At 39.8% G+C, this 23,821-nt stretch overlaps 3 protein-coding genes across 6 annotated transcripts; 1 reads left to right on the top strand and 2 right to left on the bottom strand.

The window, feature by feature from the left end:
• Window positions 1–486: 486 nt before the first annotated feature.
• Window positions 487–4,276, bottom strand: ccl44 (chemokine (C-C motif) ligand 44). Its single transcript, XM_037115710.1, has 5 exons — window positions 4,106–4,276; window positions 2,918–3,047; window positions 2,041–2,188; window positions 1,497–1,575; window positions 487–1,382 (listed from the first exon to the last, which is right to left on the bottom strand). Exons 1-4 carry the CDS (start codon window positions 4,167–4,169, stop codon window positions 1,537–1,539), a joined length of 381 nt encoding a protein of 126 aa, XP_036971605.1. The 5' UTR covers window positions 4,170–4,276; the 3' UTR covers window positions 487–1,382; window positions 1,497–1,536.
• Window positions 4,277–11,587: 7,311 nt separating this feature from the next.
• Window positions 11,588–13,750, bottom strand: pole4 (polymerase (DNA-directed), epsilon 4, accessory subunit). The gene is made up of 4 exons (XM_037115505.1): window positions 13,350–13,750; window positions 12,873–12,957; window positions 12,705–12,746; window positions 11,588–11,925 (listed from the first exon to the last, which is right to left on the bottom strand). The coding sequence occupies exons 1-4, from the start codon at window positions 13,596–13,598 to the stop codon at window positions 11,912–11,914; spliced, it is 390 nt and encodes a 129-aa protein (XP_036971400.1). The 5' UTR covers window positions 13,599–13,750; the 3' UTR covers window positions 11,588–11,911.
• A 130-nt stretch (window positions 13,751–13,880) lies between these two features.
• Window positions 13,881–23,586, top strand: LOC119029007 (serine/threonine-protein kinase NIM1). Of its 4 annotated transcripts, XR_005077880.1 has the most exons (5): window positions 13,881–13,935; window positions 17,141–17,443; window positions 18,723–18,991; window positions 20,617–21,560; window positions 22,915–23,586. XR_005077880.1 is itself a non-coding variant. In XM_037115502.1 (4 exons), exons 1-4 carry the CDS (start codon window positions 13,908–13,910, stop codon window positions 21,367–21,369), a joined length of 1,353 nt encoding a protein of 450 aa, XP_036971397.1. In that variant the 5' UTR covers window positions 13,881–13,907; the 3' UTR covers window positions 21,370–22,897. The 4 variants fall into 4 exon arrangements, 3 of the variants coding, with proteins under 3 accessions (XP_036971397.1, XP_036971398.1, XP_036971399.1); XM_037115502.1 differs by lacking the exon at window positions 22,915–23,586 and having other exon boundaries at window positions 20,617–22,897; XM_037115503.1 differs by lacking the exons at window positions 13,881–13,935; window positions 22,915–23,586 and adding an exon at window positions 13,944–15,227 and having other exon boundaries at window positions 20,617–22,897.
• Window positions 23,587–23,821: the final 235 nt, after the last annotated feature.

Consider the following 23,821-nt stretch of genomic DNA (forward strand, 5'->3'; position numbering starts at 1 on the left):
CATTTTTATCCTGAGGGTATGGAAGGGTATTGCTGACAAGTCAGAAAAATAATATTTGATAAGAATCATAATAAATTAAAACAAAATATTTATAACAGGATATTTTCATGTTATTATGACATACAATCTTTTCAAATGCTTAAACCTTTTCTTGTTATTATAGTATTTGTGAAATATGAAATGTTATAACATCATATTTGCGCAATTTGACTCAGTTCTGTGTCGTGGTTGGGTCAAACCAAGATAAACAGTGATTGTAAAAGTGATGTCAGCGATCCATTTTTCTTCTGTTTTGTATGCATGGTAGGAGTAAGAACGAATGTCATGATAACTGTTGAGATATTTCAGTTTGGACCAACGTGATCAACCCAACAACACTTCCATCCCTGTAGCCACACTGCTAGCATGGCTACATAATGGTACTGTGCTGAAAATAAGACATGCAAACAGACAGCCAGAAAAAAACAGTGGGGCAGTTACAGTTATTATTTCAGATTAATTTATAAAATAGTTCACTTGAGTTACTGTTTTAACATACAGTGCATTCTTCTACAATACAATACTTGTGTGTTTCACACACAGTTGAGCCCTCTAAGATTTAACAGCCTTGCCATGTGGTGAATTGAATCATGAATACTTTGGCATAGTTTTGTGACGGACTATCTGTGGAAAAGACAAATGTAAACTGCAAATGTGTAGATATTTAAATCTCTGGTAGATGCCTGAGGGCCTCCTTTTAAAAGATTGACTTGGGCTTCAAGTGGGTTTACAAACAGTCAATATATAGAGTGGACATAATATCAGGAACATTTGCTCTCTATGTCACACAGGAAGTTGTGTCCAGGTGAAATCTTCTCACTGATCCCACTTTGATTTCACCTGTCTAACAGTCAAACATATCATTTCAAAGTCTGCGCTGTGTGCAGTGTCATTACACATCACTGAAGGTATACAAGTCACAAATAAGCATAGAGTATGCTGATATACAATATTAATATCACTGCTCGTTAATCATTTGTTTAACTAAACTTTTTTTAAAACTGATTTCACATCAGCCACGAGTAGTAATGTTATTGTAGAAGGAGACACTTCCAGGCAGACTCTGGCAAATAACAGTATGAGCCATTAAAAAACAAACAAAAAAAATCAATTCAACTTATCTTACAAGTAAATACTCCTCTGTTGAGGCTTTTCCAGCCACATGTCTGGGAATATTTCAAGCACAGTTCATGTTTAAATATCTAAAGCCATTTAAATATGTATTGCTGCCCAGGTCTGGTCCCAGGGAAACAGATAGTGTAGATAGAGAGAGACACAAGACGACTGGAGAATCAGCGAGCTTCGCCGTGTAAAGATGACAAGTCACTGAAAGTTTACTTGGCCTGTAAAGGAGCGGGAAGAATGCAGAAATAGTGGATGAGACATTTGAGAGAGTTACTTCCAAGTATTATAGCACTTTCAAAAGATACAACATTGTCAAAAGGCTGGAAACATACTTATGACTATGAGTTTTCCTCCATATTTGATGGTGCTCCATCACTCGGCATTGAGAACTGCCCAGTTGTCTTTTTTGTCCTGATGATCAGAAGAGAAAGAAAAATATCTCATGGAAATGACATGAAAATCACCCCAAATCAATATCCATAGATCACATTGTCTGTTTTTTGACTGAATTTATTCTAAAGGAGACATATTACAACAACAGAGCTGTGCTAAATCTATTCCGGCATGCCAGACTAGCCACTAGGCATAAATTATGCAAATGCGTGACATGGTGATGTAGCATGATGTCACAAAGTCATGTAATTAAAGGCGGTACTACTGACGAGGCGTTTCAGGAGCAGTGTTTTCTGTGGGAGAGTGGAGCTTCTGTTGGTGTGAGCTTTCAAGAGCTTTTACATGCATAAGAACCTATTCAAAAACCACTGAAGGAAAGAAAGAACTCTCCTTTAATTAATCATAATTTATCTTGTTACTTTTGACATCCAGTGGATTGCTATACGTAACAGCCACATAGCTGTACAGTAGCTTGTATCTGACCTCTGACATGACGGGCAGGTTGTCATGAGGAAGGAGCCACATGGTTCGGTGGGCCTTGGTTCTCTGTCTCTGCAGGAGCTTCCTCAGCAGCCTCTTCACCTTCCGGTCTCTGGGGTCTGCACATTTCACTGCCTTCTTCGTGTAAAGACTATTTTAAAAAAAGGAGCACAGCGCTTATTACACAACACAGGGTGGCTGTACAAGGTCCTGCTGGACACAGAAGGAACAAGAAGGTCCCAAACCCCAAATTCTGGACACAAGCAATGATTCAGCAATAATCTGGAGGACTACAAATATGTCTGTCAGGTGTAGCAATACCCAGAGGAATCACAAAGAAAAAGATGATATAAGATGCTGGAAATAGAGTCAAATAAGGTTTTTTTTTTCCCATCCGGTAAAAAGAAGTCAAACTGTGATCAAAAGTTGGAGAAAAGAGGTTGGGAACCACTGAAATAGAGAGGAGCAAAGGAAACTATTGTATGTGCTGCATAAGAACTCAGTGTTTTTGTTAACTGGACCACATGAAAAAGCAAGCTCCTCGTTCCCCTGCAACATCAGATTTCTCTGACCTGCTGGAAACAATAGGTATCACAATGCAGAATGGTTTACTTAACTAAACCCTGCTGTGCTGACTGACTGGCTGCGGCAGGGCTCAGCTGGCTCGGAAGGTATTTTCAGATGGCTTGTTATTCCCACATATTTCTTTTCTTACTTCCCTGGCAATTACAGCTCCGAGCCCTGCCATAACAACATGACCTGGAAAGATGACAATGCCTCTCAGCCCGGCTCTGCCCTCCTCTAACAAGAGGCATATTTTCCATGCCTGCAGATTGCTGTGTGCTCTTTAGCTCCAGGAGTGGATAGTTGAAATACTTGCATGATGGCTTGTATACTGCAGTCGGGCCCCTCCGTCTGCACCTCAAACCGCAACACATCTTTGGTACGCACCTTGCCCTGGGAGTACAACATGCAGCACTGGACATCCCTTTGCATCTGCACGCCTTTACCTGGGGAAAAGAGAGGCAAAAACAAGAGAGAAAAAAACAACCAAGAAAACATTAGAGAACAAAACCAGATTCACTGAGTTTAATCATCGTGGCTTGTTGCATCCTGTTTCACACGTTAATTTTAGCTTTCCTTTCCAGGTCACCTTAGAGCATTATTCTCTTTTTCAAGTGAGAACAGGACACTGAAGCAACATCATAACAGCCGCGAAAGTTTCAAACAACGTGCATTATTTCACATCATTATAAACAGACATAGGAACATTTTGCATTCATATTTACTGCAGAGAATCGTGCTGATCCTTCAATGTGGATGACTTAAACAGAGTGTTTTGGCAGCTTTTGCAGACAGTAAAACGCTCTCTGTTCTGTGGGATGTGCACATGCCTTCTTGTTACATATACACACAGTCATACACACACACAAGAATGTCAGAGGAGTTACAATGGCATCCCATTGTGCTGCAAAACATACTACCATGGCAGGGAAATGAGAGACAGAGAAAGTGAGAGAAAGCGAGGGGGTTGGGGGGGGTGTGTTTGTGTGGAAGGTGTGCCATGATGCCTTTCTCATCCAAAGCAAATGTGTAAACAAATTAAAGTGTGATGGAAGCAGCAGGAGCAATAAGGGCTGTAAAATAGGACAGTGCCGCTTCGTTATGCCGCAGATGATTCTGAATCCATCCTCGGGCACTTCCATCACCGTTACTTCCAGCGCTTTCACAACAGACGAGACGACACCATCACACAGACGGAGCCCTTTCAGATTTCAGATGCTCGTCCTCCTGCGTTCTGCCCCTCTGTTTACATCCATGCCTCTCTCCCTGCTGCTCCTGCTGCTGCTGCTATCCCTCTTTTCCCTCTTCTCTCCCTTTTCTGTCTTCGCCATCGCTCTCTTTGCTACACTGTCCACCTGCAGGGTGCACGCAAGCCATGCAACACGCACACACACGCACACTCACACTCACTCACACACACACTCACTCACTCACTCACTCACTCCAATACACACACACACACACACACACACACACACACATAGTAAGTATGGCTGTGTCCTACCTTCCACAGATGCCAGGAGAATAACAGTCAGAGAGATAACAGTCAACATCTGCAGCATGAACATGATGAGGCTGGCAGAGAGGAGGAGAGGAGAGGAGGATAATCTACTCTGTCACCTCTCCCTCTATGGCTGCCTCTCTTATATTACTCCCTCCCTCTCTTTATACCTCCCTGCCCATCTCTCACTCACTCACTTCCACCACCTCTCTTTTTCTGTCTTACCGTCTTTCCCTCCCACCTTCTGTTTATTCATTTTCAGTCATTCTCACGCTCAGCTAACCCCCCCGCCTCATTCTCTTCTTCTTTCACACTCATCTCACCTCTCACTCGTTTCTCCTTTTCCTGCCACTTCACTCAGGATGCCAAGCCTCATTTGTCTCATTTGAGGCTTTAAATTCCTCCTTTGTTTTTGTCTCCTCTCTTGCCTGAAACAGATTTAATGGGTGAAATCAACAAATAATTACCCCTATAGCTTTCACATTACAGGATCAGTCCTGGTTTGGATTTTATGAAATAAATCCATTCCCGAATAATAGTCAATTAACCCAGGTTGGCAGCTGTACAAGGTAGTTGTTTAAACTCTAACACCGAACAGTAGGTGTGTCTGACTTGTGCATCTGGATCAGTCTTCCCGGAGAGTTATGTTCTGAGATTCCAGACAAAATGCCAAACATACCTAGAAACTGTAACAAACTGAATTTATTGCCATAATTTAACCCTGAATGACAACATGAATCACTCGATCACAGTTTAAAAGAGCAATATGTAGGAATTTTAGTTTTCTTTACTTTTAAGTAATGAAAATTATAATCAGATTGTGAATAAAAGCAATTTTGAGACGTCAAAGACATATTGTGCTGGAGAGATATCTACTGATGTTAGCATGCTATCCAGCTAGCCATGTCTTGGGCCTGAAACCTCTTTGTCCTTTGTCCAAAGCTCCTGTGCTAGCACTGTAAACATGAACAATCCCCAGGTGCTCGGTGCTCCCAGTCCAGGCAGAGTCAGTTAGAGTCAGACCACTAGCTTTGCAGCTAACTGAGCTAACAAGCTAATGGCTCCAACAATCAGCAGCAGTTAGCAGTAACTCTGTGTAACCCCTATGTATTTGTTGCAGTCAATTCTTACATATTAACCATTAAAGATCATACTGCTAACATTTTTATGTAGACAAATGATAATAAAAATCAGTTTTCCTTCAAAACACCTTGAATGTGAATCAATGATTTTAGAATTTTTGTTCAAAACGATTATTCCAGCTTCCTACAAGAGATTCTGTAGTTGCTGGTTTGTGGAAAAAAATTTAAAAATGGCTGCCCTAACATTAGCTAACTAGCATTATTCATGTTAATATCAGCTAGCTTTAGTGACGTTACCACTGTGCCTTGGCTAGCTAGTGTTAGCAACATTAGCCGCGACAAACTGTCAACTATTTGAGGGGACAGATTATTCAACAAACAACGGTGTTGTGGCGTGAGTGCAGTGGAAGGGGCGGATGTTATGCAACATTTAGTGGCTGAATGTTTCAGTAACAGTTTCGAATGTGCCTGCTGAAAAAATGTTACACACATGTTTTAATTATTCTTGTACAAAATGAAACTTAACCCGACCTGTTTTCTTTCTACACTGATGACACACAGCTGTACGTCTGATCTTAAACCCACAATTTATCATAGTTTTAAGGCGTGCGTTACAAGTCTTCAGTGATAAATCTCAAAGTTTTCTTCAAACAAATGTTTTACATTCTTTTGCTTAGCCCTTCTAATCATGTCTCTGATTCACGAAACAAACTTGAAAATCTGACACCTAGTATGAAACCAGTTCCCGGGAATTATTCTACTCCAGCCTTTGTTTTCTTTTTTTTTTATTTCTTTTTTGTGGCTTGGCTCATGAGAATGCACCAATTTCACTCAGTAAATGTAATATATTTGGTCAATAAAGCTATTCAGATGTTTGAAAAATATGTCTTTGCAGCCACTCCCTGTTTGGCCACAAATCATAATAAAATGGTTACAAATTTCCATAACTGAACACCACAAGAATAAGCTGGAGGCTGAATATGGGAGTCAAGCATTTACATCCATTACAGGGAGGTTTTAACAAAAAACAGCATCGGGCCCTGATTATAAGGAAAGAAACCAGACAAACTGATGTAGGCCTACATCTGTTTCACAAATATATTCCTTTGAAACATCTTTGTGCTCAAGAGAAAATTACAGACGGTGTGCCAACAAGACAGTGTGCCAACAAGAACAGCCAATACAATAATCAGTCACAGGTCTGTTGAATAGATAAATGTTGCCACATCTAATTGTTGACACAATAAGCTGACATAGTGATAATAAGGAGATACTTAATTGCATTACTGCAATAATGGTGTTCATCCATGAACCATTCAGGCAATGTCACAAAAAACAACAATGCCACCCAAACAAAATGGACAATGTTGAAAAACAATATCCTGTGTCTTCAGCTCTCAATCCTTTTTTTTTACTACAACTATTACAACACCTGAAAGAGCTGGTGAGCCATTGTGTCACTGTTGTGTGTGGTTACTAGTGCAACAGAGCATATTTCCACCACCCAGACCACCTTATTTGGGGGTGGTCAGAAGCTTTCACACCAGAGAAAAGCTGGTCTTCATCCTGATATTACTTTAACAAGGTTTAAGTTTTAAGTTTCTGCAAACCACAGATACGTGAGAGGTTGTTGTTGGTACCAGACATTGTGTAACACGTTCCAGGAAATTGAACCTAAACAAGATAAGAACTGCAAAATATAGAAGCGTCATTTTTGAACTTATCTTTGGTTGCCGAAAAATTACTTAGCTAACATTTATTCTGGTGATTGTGTTGGCAACATACACTGTGTTTCATGGTTGTCACTTTAGACTCCAGGTCAATGAGGCGAACCAGCAAAAAAAGCATTCTTTGATATCATGAATCATAATCATTTGTCTTGTTTAGTGTGTCAGGGGCACATTACCAGTTTGTTCAAAGATTACTGATTTGCTGTTTGGTTGCCAAGTTATTTTAAGTCTTCCCAGAATTACAAGTACTTACCGAACATTTGCAGCTTGAATGTTGGTGAAAATGCAACATGTGGCTGCAATTGATTCTTGATCTACTGAGGCTGACGGTGAATGGTGGAAAAATGTATATCTTCCTGCAAGTTATTCCTGTTGGATTGACACCAAAGTCTGGCATTTATAGTTGTGATAGCTTGACCCGTTATCCGCAGGGAGAGTGGAGACTGATCACCAAACAAAAATGACACAGGAATGCAACATACATCACTAAAAGTTGTTTTTTTTTTCTCCTTTTAAATGACTCACTAAAACCACTATGGAAATTATGAGGGTAAAACTGCTATAAAAGTACTCCCCAAGTTAAGAATCCATAAATCAAGCTCACAAATTAAAACAATACATCGCACTTCATTAGTCTAAAGGCTTTGGACGTACTGTACTCTGGAAGTAGACAAATGTTAAGTACGTTGGCAGGCCAGCACTGGAACCATGAGTCACTTCTCATGCAAGGAATTATTGTTTTAGACACTAATGTGGGACATGTAATAGACACATTTTGTAAGGGTTGATCAGTATGGGCCTGCCTGAGTTCCTGCGGTTGAAAAGATCTAACATTGAACAAAATATCATTTGGCTCCTGAAACACTTGTTGGAAGAGCTAAGAAATATTCAGACATTAAGGCAACAGCACTTTATGGGCATACACATCCGAATCCTGGATATGAAAATATGCAGTCTGTGAACAGAGGGGTGAGGCTGGGTTAAAAATGTGTATGTACGTGTGTGTGTGTGTGTGTGTGTGTGTGTGTGTGTGTGCGTGCGTGTTGGGGGTGGGGTGGACCGTTCAAGAAATTGACCCAAGAAATCAGGTTGGAATGTCAGCTGCAAAAACATACCTTCCACATGACTACAGGTCGGCATGTGAGCCAGATACATTTCCTGCATATCTTCGCAGCGATTAGAATATCTCCTGTCAAGGTGTGCAGACTCGTAAAACTAAAAAAAGGAAAGGAAGCAAGAGCAGGGAATAGTAGTGATAGTCTTCCTCTTTGAGTGGGCAGAGAGCCTGAGATGTATGGGGGGGGATAGTATGGCCTCCTGGAGATGTTGGGAGGGCTTCAGCACGCTGAGCATGCAGCCTAAGAGATATTACTGTACCTGAAAGGGATTTCCGAGGGATAAAATGCGGGGGGCAATATTTCCACTAATCTGTGAAACAAGGCGAGCAAGGAGGTGAATGAAACAGACAACAAACTGCCTACTAGGAATGAACCTCTGAATCCAGAACCATGAACACGTTTCCTTGTGCTCCAAAGACATTTAGATCATACTGAAATCAGTTATGTGATGTTCTTGCAAGACACTGTGCTTACCACTGTCATTGTCAGCATGTTAGTAGATTAGTCAAGTACAGCCTCACAGAGCACCTAGCATGGCTGTTCTCTCTCACTCATTTTTAACTGTTGAGCCTGGCTAGCTGTTTGGATCTGTTTTCAGCTTTAAAGCTAAGCTATGCTAATCGCCATTTGGCCTTAGCTTGATACTTACACAGACATGAAAATGGTATCGATTTTTCTCATCTTACTCTAAGAAGAAAGCCAACCGGTGCATTCCTGAACTGTTAAACTTTATACGTTTTTTAGAAAGAGCTCAGTAGTTCATCCAAAGGTAAAATATTTTTACTCTAATGTGTGCCTGTGATCTGATTATAAATGTCATTATGATTTGTTTTACTGTGAGGCCTATATCAGAAATCAGTGATTAAGTCTAATTTTCATAAACAAAGCCACAGGATCAAAGTTTATTCTCTCAGCCTGCCCATTTTCCCATTAATACAAAGGAGGCTCAGCCAGCCTCAGTCTCATTGTTTAGGTCCAGTTCTGGGCAGGTGGAGGCTCCACATTCTCCTTTCACATGAGATTTCCTTAATGGAATGTCTTTATTGACTGTGGAAATAAAATGATGTCCAATCCTTCAACATGTGATTACATTTTATTAGGAAAGAGTACTCTGTGTTCCCCTGTGCCAGTCAGGCATTCCTCTGCAGGGAGTTGACTGGTGCTCTTCTGGAACCAAACATCTGTGCTTCTCACAGCTCTGTTTCATTACTCCACGAAACACTAAACCCAGAAAATCAGCTTAAACACACTCAGGCATTTATTTTGAAAATCCCTGCTACAAAAACTCAAGGGGTCTTGACTGTGCCGGGAGTGTGAAACTGAACACTTTGGATGTGTTTAACAAATGCTGCCAGGAAGAACAACACACATCTCAGGTCTGGAGAGATTCAGATACATTCCTAATGCAAACTCAAACTACTCAATGTGATTTTTTCTCAGTGTCATACAACAGTCACTGGGTTGAGCAAGAAATCTAACCTTTGACATTTCACCACCTTCAAAATCTTGGCTCTCTAACTTCTAACACTAAAGTGGAAATACTCAAGCATGGAGACCATAAAATTTTACTTCAGACTAATACTTTAGTAAATATATGTTACATCCCATCACTAGTTAAAATTAAATAGGACACACAAAGTTTAAAGACTTAAGATAACTTTAAGAGGGACAAAAGCACACAGTTTTCAATCATTTTCCGAGGCATGTGAGGAAGTACGCTGTGGAATGACCTACCTATTATAATTAAGGAGTGCCCCACATATACAACGTTTAAAACTCTTTTCAAACAACGGCTTAAAGAAAGCCAGAGCTGTGGCCCCTTAAGTTTTTTTTATTTTTTATTGTATCTCCTTATTGTTACTGTTTTTGTGACCTGCTGAGGGGCTACAGATGTAAATCAGCATTCTTACTAAACTCAGATGCATACATTGTGTATTTTTATACCGACATTCATGAACTTGCTGTCCCTGTCAAATTAAAAAAAAAATGTTTTTTAACAAAAATACATGGTGTCTGTCTCTCTTAGTCTAATTGACATGTCAGACAGCAGGTAAACAGCACTATCAGCGCTGAGACGACTAAGACAAACACAAGTTGTGCCCTTAAATGTTAAAATAAACAGCTGAATTTATTGCCAAATTTCCTATAATAAATCAGATTGTCTCAGCAAATCAACCAGTTCATCTATCATCCTATCATTTTTGGTAGGTCAGTAGGTCTTTCTTCAAATTTGGTGACAGGGGCAGGACCCTGGACAGTTACTGCATCCCTGGAGGTCCCGGTATCAGCACCTTGGACAGAGGTGTTGACACAATTTGGTTCAGAATGATAAAAATGATCAGGAAGACAACGTGCTAATGTAGAACAATGTAGGTTCCCAACTGTGAGTGCTTGCATCTCATTAAGAATCACCTCACCTTTTCGAGGTGTTTGATTGAACAGACACATGATTTCTTGCCTCCATTTACCATTTCTGCTTGTTTTTAAGGTTAAATTCAAATAATGCTACGCTGTCATCAACCCCTGATGATGGTTAAAGGGCACTTGTGAGAAGAAGCATCTCCTCAGTCAATGAGCTTAGTATGGTGGTGTTGTTGACTCCACATGCTGCGAATTACATAAAAATTCTCATAATTATACTGAGGCCTTTAACTGAACATACTAAGTGGCAACAGAAAAGGACAGAGCCTGCTGCCAGTGATTGTGAGACGCTGACCACAAGGAAAAGGTCAAAAACAAACAGAAAGTTGTGGCTCGCGCACTTTATATTCCAGAGGAGAAAATGACTTTGTGTCCAACATTACAACCACAAGCTTGTTAGGGAACCTTGCAGATAAATGCCATGTACAGACCAAACAGGCTATGACGAGTGCCAGGAGAGTAACCAGAGTGTCAGGAGGAGTGTTCAAAACACAAAATTAAACAAAAATCTAAGCTAAAAAAAACACAATGCAGGTATAGTCACCAGGAAAAATCTAAATGTGTTCATAGGCAAAGGACATAGTGTAAAACATGTATGCAGCACCACGTTCACTCTCTTTTAATAAATGAAGGGAGGGAAGCAGATTTACAAGCATGGAAACTGTTGAGAATAAAGAACTGCGTCCTCTTTACTCTCAGGGTAGAGAGCCTTCAGTTACTCAGTTAATCTATCTATCTATCTATCTATCTATCTATCTATCTTCTGGCCTTAATTTTCAAAGTTCAAGTGACCAACTCTTGAAACTGAAGACCCTTGGCTTTATTAAGCATTTTGTTGTTTGTTTTTAATCAGTTTTTGTGTAGTAATAAAACTAAAAGATACGTTGGTACCATTAACAATAAATAGAACAAAATATGAGTGGTCTGTGGTGAATGTGTGACTGGCTGCCACTGATTTTAAATTCAAGGCCTGAATTATCAGTCCAATGCTGCGGGACGTTTAATAAAATGGATGCATCTTGACTAAGAGTGTGCCATGCATTCTCTTGTCAATGTTAGATATGTGTACTTTTGCAAAATTGAAAAATCTCAAGCAGTTAACTTATATTCTTAAACTGATGACACAGAATACAATTGTGTTGCAAACATTTACTAATACTTCTGGGTGTAACAAACTGATGGACTGTATGATTGTGACAGAAATTGGTTGCTTAAATCTTAAATTTATTTCACAAATATTTACAAAACATTTACACATTACCACTGATGTCTTCAAAGTTGAATATGACAAGTCATTATGGCACATAGTAGAAAAGCATTTATAAATATCCAATTTGAGAGTTTGACTTAGAAAAGTACCAGGAATGGTTTCCACAACAAATCGTGTCCCTGTAACTGAAGGTTTCTTGGATGGTTTTATGTATTCAACATTCTTGTCTCCTGAAGCATTGTCCCCTATTAATCTAGTGTGCCTGCAGGGAAGATAGTAAGTAGAATTAGTACAAACTGTTTGAAAAAGTAAATATACAAGTCTCAAATACATGCATGAGCACTCTGTATGTTACATCATTGTTAATCAAATATTACACATGTGGGACTTATTCAACCTGGTTTTGGTAAACATAATTATATTACGTATGCATTAAACTACTATAAAGACCTTTAAGGATAAATTCATCTAAAAATAAAAATACTCAAGAGCTTTACTGCAAAACAGTGCTGCAGCATTTACCTAAAAACCCTGAAGTAGATGCAGTCCTGTTTTAAAACGTAAAAAAGAACTTACAAATAAATAAAAGGCTCCATTCATGGACCCTAACCCTAACCCTAACCCAGGATCCAAGTCTCCTGAAGCCCACAGATCCCAAATGGTTTTAAAAAGACATTATTTACACTTGTTTTAAAGTCAAAATCTTCACTGCAGCTGCGAAGCAAAAAATGTTAGCACCAAGTGGGTGCATGAGTGCAACCATTTGTTGAGGGTGCAAATAACTCTCTGACTCTCTGAAACTCAACTTGGGATCTTGGGGCTTCCACAGACCTGGCATATGCTGTGTGAGGCCTTTTTTTTGTTGCTATCATTTAAATTGTATAAAAAAGCCTTCACTACTTCAATTCTTTAAGAAAATGATGTTGTTTTTTTCTGTGAAGCTCTAAAAATGTGTTGTGATGAAATTTCACCCGTCCTATTATTAGCGTGGGTGATCTAATCTTTAAATATGAGAATTTCTAATGTCCTGGCAAGACTTACCTTCAAGAAATGCAAATTCATCTATGGCCTCTATTGCGTTGTCTGAGGAAGAAAGAAAGAAGACAATATGGGAGATATAAAGGTCAGTGCTGGTTAACAGACCTATAATCTGGCCAACATCAATGAGTGATTTTTTAAACTGCATTCAGTTTCCTTTACGGTACTTACCCAAGTCTTTTCTTTGCAAAGTTTTCCTCTTTCCTTGCTGGGCATACACCAGGGCATCTTTGGCAATCATCTCAACGAACAACTCCTGGAATTGAGAAATTCGATTAATATTCAGACATTTAAAAATGAAATACATTCACAGACATGACGGTAATAAGGAATAACTGATGTCTACTAGACCTGAAGGAACCTGATATAAGTTTTCAATAGGCTCAAACATGGTGCCTTTCATTTCAGTTGTAAAAGACAAACTGCTGCTGTTTTTTTTTATATTAACAACAACCACATCATTATATGTTATACACACAACTCTTCTGTTATTTCCCACAATTATTATCTTTTACTGAGGAGAATCTCACTGAACAGATTAGTTAACGTTAGTATTACAGTATGAAAGCATGGCGGGATGATGTTAAAGGTTCTTGGGTTGTTGCGGTATCTCCTTCATGTAATTTTTTTTCATTTGTATTTTTTTACCGTAGCTTTGGCGATGATGAACACAGACTCCTGGCTGGCGAGCGACACGTCTGGGTCGGTCTTCATGAGCGCCTTGATTCGGGCCAGCGGGAGTTTGGACAGCCGGCTGTGGGTCGCGGCGGCGGCGGGGCCTGTCTGCTGCTGGCTGCTCTCCTCCTCCGCCTCGGCCCCGCGGCCCTCCTCTTCGCTCCCACACCTGTCTGGGTCATGTTCCGTCGGGGTGACAGGAGTAGCCACTGTGGCTGCCATTCTCTGCTTTTCTTTTCTTTTTTTACACAAGCGTTGTTTCCAAAAAAACCCCACACAAATCACTACGGTTTTCTAGCTACATGTCACACATGACAACAACATTAGCAGCAGCGCGCCAGCATGTGCTTCCGGGCTTTCACTGAGGCGCATGTGCTGATTCGTCAGCAACGTAGCCTGAAGTCCCGCCTCTTCCTCTCCCGCCAACTAGTCCTTGCCGCTGATTGGACAAATTGAGAACCGGGATCCGGCTATTGGCTAGTTAAATACCAATCAACGAACGTCGCCTTCGACTACAACAGTAGTGAGGAGATGTTGGTGATGAAGTCAGTCACGCAGGGTAATGTTTTAACTTTCTTTGGGAACAATACGTTGGGAGATTAATATTTATCATCTTTATGTCATACACAGAAAATAACATGGATAAAATCCCTCTTCACTCACTTTCTGTAATCTTTATTGGCCACTTGGGGGCAGTGAAAACAAGCTGTGTAAACAAAACACAGCCATGTTTTCACCTAATTGAGATTGATTCACAAACTGTTAGCAAACAGGTGCTTATTTAGCATTATTACATTTAGAGGATATGGAGCAGCATCAGCATTCATTTTAAGTGATATTGCTGGTGACCAAAAGACTGTAAGTTCTATATTCACTGTACTTTTAGCTCTGGTTTGGTCTCCACCAACTACTGAGGCAAATACCAAACCTGAAGCTAATGCTAAATTCATCACTATGTTCACTAAATGTGTCTATCTGCTGCTTGCTGCTTTGCAGTTGTAGTAGGTTTATTAGAGCTCTGTTTTGCTGGTAGCAGCTGCCTGCTTTGCCATGAAATGGCGCTGGCAAGAAGTGACTGTGAAATCTGTTGGACTGCACCAAACCAAAACAATGTGCTGAAATGGGCTAAAACGCTGCACAGAGCTGAGGGGAACTGCAGACTCACTATATGAGAAAAACATTCATAGACATTTGATTTGATCCACTCTTAATAACAGATTTTGCTTATTGTATTTTTAATGTTATTCAGCTATATAGCTGCAAAGACCTGAGCAATTGTGAGTAAAGTCACCCAATTGCATCTTATTTTTAATGTTTCCCACTCATCCAGCATACTGCGGTTTTTCTACTGAACATAACAACTCCCTGAATGTACCTTGTACTTGTTTGTATGTGCGATGTTTCAGTCATTTTTTTACATTTGTATTTTTACTGTATTCTGTATTTATGACTGTTTTCAAGAGCCTTTTTTGTGAAAAAGAAAAGACAAAGAGATGTAAGTCAAAAGATGCAATCAGTGGGGTGCCAAATATTTAAGAAAGCAAATTAATTTGTGGACTTTTATGTCAGTAAAGTTTGATATCACTGTCTGACAATTCATTTACTGGACAAATGGCACAGGTGCAACTCAAAAACCCAATAGCTTTAAAGCAGTATTACTCACCACTTATTCAGGAGGCAGCATTTCCTCTATCGTTTAAGTCTATGAGAGATAATACAATGAGCAGGCCACGAATACACTGCATTAATTGGATTATGAAGCGTTTTATCCTCCTCTGAGGCTCCATTCAGTTCGGGTACAGTCAGGTGTTACAGCCTGAGGGACAGACATGAGGGACCCACATCTCCCAGGTAAATTCATTTATTTGTTTTAAAAAATATATTTTTTGTTTTTTGAGTAAAACACTCTTCGAAAAGACTTTGTAAGCTGTAAATGATCTCTTCAAGTCATGAGCTTGTGTTTGTCCTCCAGCACAACACATGCTTTGTCTCTCCAGCTTGTTTATTCATCAGTAAAGCTGATTATTTTAAACTCTTGATTAATGACTTACCATTCTTAACTGAATACTACTTTGTAGCTTGATAGAAAGTGAAAAACCCATATAAGAATTAATTTATGGTTTACAGATATTTGCTGCATTGCTGGCGATAAAAGGTTGCCTTCTGAACGTGGCAACTGCAGAGTTCTTTACCAATTCAGTTCTAACCAATCTGTGTTTATTAAAAGATTTTTATGAATGGTCAATAAAGCCAAATCATACTGCTTTTAAAACCTATATAAAGGATGTCTTTAGCCTTATTATTACTGATCTATTTAAACTGAAAAATGGCTGTGTGGCTAATGAACTCACATTCATGTTGAACTCTAATATGTTCATAAAAATGCAACAACAGAGTTGTATGCAAAACAAATGCAGAGGTTTTTAATGGCTACTAAGTAAATTCTAAGATTCCGTAGGAAATTGCATTGCAATCCCATCTCCACCTGCGATGATTATATTATGTTTACCATACTGAATTTGTTTTATTGGCAGGGCAATTTTATTTAGATATTCAGCAAATTCAAAGTGTTCTTTGTTTTAAAATACATCCAGCAATGAGTGACTTGCGCATAATACAATACATACAAAACAAAAAAATGCAGCAGTGAGAAACAGAAAAAATAACTATTATATTGTCCATTTGATATTGACCAGAGCCACTAATACTTTATCTAAAAGAAGCAAGTAATCCCAGCCAAACTCAAGTCTACTAGACCAACTAATACTGTTTCTAAAAGCAGAGTAATCCCAGCCACTCTGAGAGCTGAGCGGACTACAGGCTAAATTTATCCCACTATGACCAGGACAAGGTGGAGAACTATTTCACTGTTACAAAAGTTAAGTCACTTAATTTTATATTGACGACTGTCTACTTTATCAAACTCAGTAACCGTTTCTTCACATGTGCTGTCCCTGGTAGATATGTCCTCTGTAAGACGCCCAGACTAAGTTCAAGCTCTGACGGATGAACAATCAGACATCTGACCCTGATGCTCATTGCTCTTTATGTGATGCGGAAACCTTTCTAAACAGTTTCCTGTGAAAACAAAAGAAATAAGGTGCAAGCTTTACACCAAAGGAAAGTCAATATAATGTTTGGCCAGTTATAAAGAGAAATGTGCTGAGGCTGGAGGACTGTGTGTACTGTGAATAAGACTTGTGTTGCCAGAACAGAAGAAAACAGGAAAGGTCGACACATCCTGCTTTTGTCTTAATAAAATGAAAACAGTCATATTGAAAATGATTTAACACAATCCAACATACTATATATAAACACCTCTACGTCTAGTAGGATGCTAGTCATAACAATAAAGGTATAAAAGTGTTTGTCAGATACAATTTGATTTTCATCCTGATCCTACAAATACACTTAAACTGAACACAAAACAAGATGCAGGTTAGTTTAGGTTGTCATAAAAGAGGCCAGACATGCAGGACAAAGTTAGTTAACATGAAGGCCAATCTCATTACCAGTGTTCTATGCATAGATCAGCCAGGCGAATGCTGGACACCGGCTTGTGCTAGACTTCCATGATCCCATCCAAAAATACCATAGGAGAGAATCTCTCTAACGCATCTTCCAACAGAAGTAGTCAGAGTAGCAGTCCCACTTAATGGATTAAAGGTCCACATACTGGGAGCTGCCTCTGCAAAGGAACCCACATCTCTGCACCGTTCTTAAACCTTTTTTCTTGTTATTTAAAAATGTCTTTTTTTTTCAAGCCATCAAATCGCGACTATGGCCAAAGCAGAAAGGGAACAAAAAATCGAAAGATGAGTCTCCAAAGGTGGAAAAGACAGCAAAACCCCCGAGCCCTGCGGCTGTAAGTCCCATCCCGCAGCTGACTGAAGCAGAGAGGATGAATCAGTCACCGTTTGAGAGGGTCGTCTATGACATGGCCCACAACCAGAAGATAGTCAACGACCTGATGCTCGGCAGGAGAGTCGGCTTCTACGAGCTGCGTGGAGAGGTCGGGCAGGGGAATTTCTCAACAGTCAGGTTGGGCATCCATGCTTTGACAAAAGGTCAGAAATCAAGTGTTATTTATGTTGCTTTATCAAATTAATGCTGTCATTTTTTAATGTTTATATTTGGTATCCAGTTGAATGTTTACTCAACCATTGTGTAAATCATTTACGGCTCCTAAAGAACTGCTTATAATGTTACAGAATTGTTTTCATGGAAAAAAAAAAAAAAAGAACACAAATAGAACCTGAAAAAAGAGAGGATGACTGGTTACTGTATTTAACACATTGTAGGCAAAATTTGTGTTGGGTGCTCTTTGAAAGAGGGAGAAAAAGAGGAAATCCAAAGACAATCAAGTCACTCCGAAAAAGAAATTATCATAAATGAGGAAGGAGACATTCAAAAGCCTTTATGGCTATGGCTAAATTATTAAAAGGCCAATCGTTTGAAAAATGATTTATCTGTTTGAGCCTCTGTGGATGCTTCTGTGTCACTTAAACTAATGTAGTCTTTTTCAAAGTGAAAGTGAGTTACCTTTCAGAAGTGACCAGGATCAGGAATGTGTTTTAAGAACAGTAGGGCTGCAACTAATGATACTTTTCATTTGTTGATTTTTGTCTCAAATAGTTGTAAAAATTGTATTGTTTTGTTCATAATTCATAAAGATATAAAGAAACCATCACATTTAAGAAACAGTTTTTCTTTAAAAAAAAAAAAATCGAAATAGTTGCTGATTAATTACATAGTTGTTTTCAATCGATTAATTATTGCAGCTCTTATAGTAGCCATGTTATTTTCAGTTTGTCAATCAGTATTGTGCACAAAAACCAGGGGTTGCATGTTAATTTAAGCTTAATGAATATTTTATCAGAGATGATGTGCATTCCCTTCTGTCCACTGTTGGCAGTCTCACTTTATCCTTTTCTGTTTTTGTAAACAGTTTGACTTTGGGTACTGAACATGATGATATTAAGGGTTTTTGTGAATAATGTAGACTGATCCCCTGAATAAGCCTTTCTGATCACCACAGTATTTTCTGACCCCTGCAGTGCAGTCATTTACTGTTGAAAATCACACTTGTGTATGTGCGTGCAGGTTGATCTGTTGGAGGTTCTTGGGTATTGGCCACATTTTTGTCATACCTTGAAATAATGCTGCAACAATCTTCCAATTAGATTAGACGCCAAAAATACATTCCTCCAGCAGTGGCATTCATCCTCCTGTTTTCTCGTGTTTAAATCTCTTAAGTACGTCTCCATCCTCATTCTGACCTCTCAGCTTGTTAGACCCTCTAAGTCCACCACTGACATCTAAACCTCCCTTCCACTTCTGTCTCAGAGAGAGTGGCTGTAAAAGTCGTGGACAAGCTGCGTCTGGATAAGAAGAGCCAGCCGATGACCTCCTCAGAGATCAGCTGCATGGAGAAGCTTTGCCACCCCAACATAGTGCGACTTTACGAGGTGGTTGAGACCAGCAGGAAGCTGTATCTGGTGATGGAGTACGGCAGCGGTGGAGACCTTTTCTCCCGAATCACCACCAGGGGGAAACTGAACGACCTGGAAGCCAAGCTGGTCTTTGCACAAGTCATCTCTGCTGTTAAACACATGGTGAGCAGAATCAGTCACCATCTACTGCACCACACTGTGCTCAGTTCATCAAATTTAATTAGAGCTGAATTTAGGAATAATTGTTCAAAGACTTAGCCTGCAAAGGTTCTCACCATATTTATTTGAAGTGGAACTTTTTTTTAGTGGGGAGGAGAGGGGCTGACAGGAAATGATGGAAGATAACATGCAACAGCTTCTCAGTCCGCCTTAAACCCCTAGACCACCAGATTGACCCATAATTGGGGAAGTCAGAATAAAAAAAATGTTAAGCATGCCTGTTTCCCGTGTGATAATAGGATTACTGCTGCAGAGAAACATTTTGCGCATTGGAAAACAAAACCAACTCAAATTTAGTGTTCTGTGTGTCAGTAATAATGTGTAATGATCAGCGGTGAAAGAAGTACACAGATCATTTACTTAAGTAGAACAATTTTTAAAAAATACAATGTGAAAAGCTTAATCTTAGTTCTGGAAAAGAAGTCCCTGGTGACAGATCTATTATTACCCCCACCAAGAATGTTGTTTTTATCTGTCTGCAGGATTATACAAAAACGACAGCACAGATTTACAAGAAACTTAGCTTAGAATAGACCCGATTAACTTCTGGTGCTGATCAGGATAAAAGGAAGACCCAGGAATCTTTCATCACTTGCTTTAACATTGCGAGATAGGGTGGCTTTGACATTTTCATTTATTTCTCAGGGAGTAATGCATAGATCTTGATGAATAGGTGGCCACTAGCTCCTACAGCTGGTGAGCTGAAATTAAGGTGAAGCAGTTATGGGTAGTTTAACATTTTGAGCAATACAGGGCTACTGAGTTTTATAATGAATTGGGCTTGATTCAGTTAAAGCAACATTACTTTTGCTTTAAAGGGGACTGCTAGACCTTGGTGGAGGTATATGCTCTACGAGTTTTTTTTTTTTGGTGCATGAATGTGGACGCTAACATTTTATTGATGTAGCTGGCTGAGGTGGAGTGAGTTTTATCTAATTCATCCACTAATAGTTTAGTGCAGTGGTTTCTAATCTAGGGGTAGGACCCATCCACAGAGTCACAAGATAAATATGAGGAATTTAGAGATATTTTTTGGGTATAAAAGAGAGAAGGTAGAGTCATTTTGTTCTTGACTTTTTCGCTTTTGTTGTGAAATATTGTATCATTTTAGAATTATGTAACTGAAAGTGTTTGAGAAGTTGAGAGGGAAGGTCTTTTTTTCAGTGAAACATGTCATAGACATCTGATTCATGGTATGGGGCCCAAACTAACACTGTTTTCTTGGAAGGAGTCAGAAGCCGAGAAGGCTGTAAATCACTCAACTCATTGTGTTTTATTATTTATAGTGTGTGTGCTGCCCTCTGCTCCTCTGAGATTTGTTAATTAAATGCAGAGAACGTGTTTCACAACATTTTACACTGTATGATTGCTTGTGATAATTTAAGATTCTTCATCTTCTACTTGAAATAAATCTTAATTTGTAAAGTCACTACCAGTAACTAGTAAGGAAGGACATGGAAAAATACGCAAAGTAATTGTCGTAAACACTTTAATTCCCTAAAAGTAAATACAAAATGTCAACACAGAACCCTTGCTGACGTTCTGTCCATTCTTTGTTAATATTTCAGCATGACAACAACATCGTCCACAGAGACCTAAAGGCAGAGAACATCTTCTACACCACCAGTTATTGCATTAAGGTTGGAGATTTCGGTTTCAGCACAGTGAGTGTCCCCAATGAGCTCCTGACCAGCTTCTGTGGCTCACCACCCTACGCTGCTCCTGAACTCTTTAAGGACAAAGGTTATGTTGGCCGCTACTCAGACACCTGGGCTTTAGGCATCCTTTTGTACTTCATGGTGACAGCCACTCTGCCCTTTCATGGGGACAACCTGGGGAAGCTGAAGCGCTGCATCCTTCAGGGGGCCTACAGCATCCCAGCTTATGTGCCCGATCCATGCCAGTTTGTCATAAAGGGAATGCTGCGGCCTGTGCCTGCTGATCGCTCCACCCTCACACATATTACAGACGCTTCTTGGCTCAAGGGGATTGAGTACCCCCGTCCGTTCACCTTGTTACCCCTGTCCCCGGCCCACTTTGCAAAGGACAGCCAGAATCTGTGTGTGGAGGAGCAGGAAGTGAAGAATTTGCTGTCAGATCTGGGTATCGTGACAGTTCATTTCCAAAACAACCCCTGCTTAGACTGTAGGAGCCCACTGACGGGAACATACCGGATCCTTCTCCACCGGGTCCAAAAGAGGAGGTCAGTGGAGGCTGTAGGCTATACAGCACTCCACCCTGATGAGTATGAGCACCCAAAGCAGTGGTCTATAGCCTCTGTGGGCAAACAAACTCCCTCAGCTGTCTGTGCTGTACTGTAGTGCGAAATAAGTGGACTGGCTTCAGATGCGGCTTCATCACATACACATGTGCCCTTTTGCTCGCTGACACTCCTTCAATCACATCAAGCCTCTTTAATCTCTGAGGCGTCAGGTTACATGTTGGAGGGTTTTCAAGTTGTGCAATACTGAACCAACGTGGCAGACACTTGGAGGTCTGTCTGTCCCTCAGAGTAAGTCAATTACAGCTCAGAACAGACTAGGCCATCTCTCTTAAGTAATTAGCCATGACTGTTCTCTGTTCTGATCACGTCACCCACCTCAAGCTTAACATCCATCTATTACTGTATGGCTATCAGCATAGTCAAATCCCTCTTAGTCGGTGTACAAATCTATTGAACTAATCCCAGGTCACATGGTCGTCCTAATAAGGGGACGGTGAGGACAAGCAGGGTCGGACACAGATGAAACCTGAGACAATGGAAAAGAATAACGTGTCCTCTGAAAAAATTAAGACCACGTGAGGCCAGACGAATCAACAAAATGTCAAACCAGCTTCAGCTGTTTTAGTTTTTTTGTGCATTTTAAACTCAAAACTTGATGCCTAAAATGCCTTCATTTAATTTAGATAGTTATTTAAAATGTTTTTGAATACTATGCACATTTTATGATTGTCAGTAAGGCGCACACGGATGGTATATGTTATGTTTTGCACAATTTGAATTCAATTTTATAAACTCTGTGTCAAAGGTGCAATATGTAGGAAATTTAGCAAAAACAGATCATTAATTAAAGCTGCTCCTCTCTACATCACCACATGAACGAGCAGCAGTAATCACCAGACATAGCAGCAAACAGGAGGATCCAGCTCTCTGTGTGCTCACGAGCAGACAGGACCGCCGCTTTATGGAGTTCTCTGTCCAGATTGGACAAAGTGGACAGGGATACCAGAAATGTCATTTTCTCTTTTACTACATGAGCAGTGGGAGGAGAGACATGGGTTACTGACATGTCAAACACTCCATAACAGTGGTTACTGTTGGAATATAAAGCTATTTAACGATTACTTTTTAAAAGCACCCCTGTCAGCCACTTTCAACATAATGAAGAAATAACATTTCTGATGTTATGACATCTATATATTGTGTTGCACAAATATCTTCTGAAGTGAGCATGCTAACCAGCTAGTAACAGCCTATTCTGGTCCAACATTCCTGTACTAGCTAGTCATAAACATAAAACATAAACAGTCCCCTGGTACTCTGAGTTCCCAGTCTGAACCACTAGTTGCGCGGCTAATTGGGCTAACTAGCTAACTAGACAGCCAAAAATAGCAGTAATTAGAGGTAACATAGTGTATTTAATTCAATAAGTGGCCAATTTTTACATATTGCACCTCTAAGTTTTGCACTAATGCGTGCTTACTGTATGTTTAAGGCAATACACCCATAATTGCTTCATGGACTCCATGCAGCTCTGTATTCATAATAATAACAATTAAATGGTTTAGTCATTAGAATTCATCAGAATTAAAGTATTTTCAAACAATGAATTATTTTCTCTCACTCCCCTCTTTCTCCCTTCCAGCAGGAGGCATGTTATTACAAGGTGATTTCTGCAGGGATGTTGATGATTCCTTGCTTCCCTAGCAGCCCTGAAGTATGAACAAGCTTTGACCCCTCAAGACTTTTTGCAGAAGTGGATTTTGGAGCCGTTTCAAGCACTTTCGGGAAAGGAGCTGATGATGAAATATGATGCACTTGTACATTTGTTACAGCTACGGAATTATGAAACATTTTATGTTGAGACCATGCAACTTCATTTCTGTTCCAGTCTGTGAAGTGAAACCTTAAAACTTCTCATAATGTTCCCTCAGTTCCACTTCTCAGCAATGAAATCCCCTCAAGGGCACAACAGACTTCAGGAGCCAAGCATCACTCCTTGCCCATTATCGTCACCTCACAATTTTAAAGCCAATTTTTCTTGTGTCTGCATGCAAGTGCAGTGTCTCTGATCAAAGATCAGAACAATGATAAGTACTACATTTTGCAATAAAGTGTTGAACCCCTAGCCCACCCCCTAGCCTGTTCTCACACAAATGTGTACACATTATGTGGGCAGGAACAGATAAACATACAGAAGTTGTCAACGTCCCAACGGGTGCCAGTGCCGAGTCTTGACTTGTTGGAGTCTTGTTCTCATTCAGTATCACTGGTGTGAAAATCCTTGGTTAACATCTCCGACTATCCTTTAAACCAATAAAAGATGCAGTGAATCATGTTTGTTGAAATTGAATAGTCAACAGCATCTCTCTGCAGCTCCTGTTTTAAAATCAGTTCGTGCATGAGCTGAATACAAAAGTTGTTTTGAACCAGAGTAAATGATTGACTTTGAGGTGATCAAAGGTGGGTGAACATGACTGTCAATCAGGTTCATTAAGCATGAACAGAACCATGTTTTTAGTTAAATACATTAAAGGGGCTCTGTGGAGCTA

Source organism: Acanthopagrus latus, chromosome 11 (genome assembly GCF_904848185.1).
Source record: "Acanthopagrus latus isolate v.2019 chromosome 11, fAcaLat1.1, whole genome shotgun sequence".
NCBI classification, from domain to species: Eukaryota; Metazoa; Chordata; class Actinopteri; order Spariformes; family Sparidae; genus Acanthopagrus; species Acanthopagrus latus.

Bases quoted from the DNA above. Each gene is read 5' to 3' on its own strand.
- ccl44 (XM_037115710.1), bottom strand. From the start codon at position 4,169: ATGTTCATGCTGCAGATGTTGACTGTTATCTCTCTGACTGTTATTCTC. The intron at 3,048-4,105 runs GTAGGACACAGC...TCTTTTCCCCAG, and splicing joins TCTCCTGGCATCTGTGGAAG to GTAAAGGCGTGCAGATGCAA. The intron at 2,189-2,917 runs GCAAGTATTTCA...TTTTTAAAATAG, and splicing joins TGCAGTATACAAGCCATCAT to TCTTTACACGAAGAAGGCAG.
- LOC119029007 (XM_037115502.1), top strand. From the start codon at position 13,908: ATGTTGGTGATGAAGTCAGTCACGCAGG. The intron at 17,444-18,722 runs GTCAGAAATCAA...CTTCTGTCTCAG, and splicing joins CATCCATGCTTTGACAAAAG to AGAGAGTGGCTGTAAAAGTC. The intron at 18,992-20,616 runs GTGAGCAGAATC...TTAATATTTCAG, and splicing joins TCTCTGCTGTTAAACACATG to CATGACAACAACATCGTCCA.
- pole4 (XM_037115505.1), bottom strand. From the start codon at position 13,598: ATGGCAGCCACAGTGGCTACTCCTGTCACCCCGACGGAACATGACCCA. The intron at 12,958-13,349 runs GTAAAAAAATAC...TCTCAATTCCAG, and splicing joins TCATCATCGCCAAAGCTACG to GAGTTGTTCGTTGAGATGAT. The intron at 12,747-12,872 runs GTAAGTACCGTA...TTTCTTCCTCAG, and splicing joins TTTGCAAAGAAAAGACTTGG to ACAACGCAATAGAGGCCATA.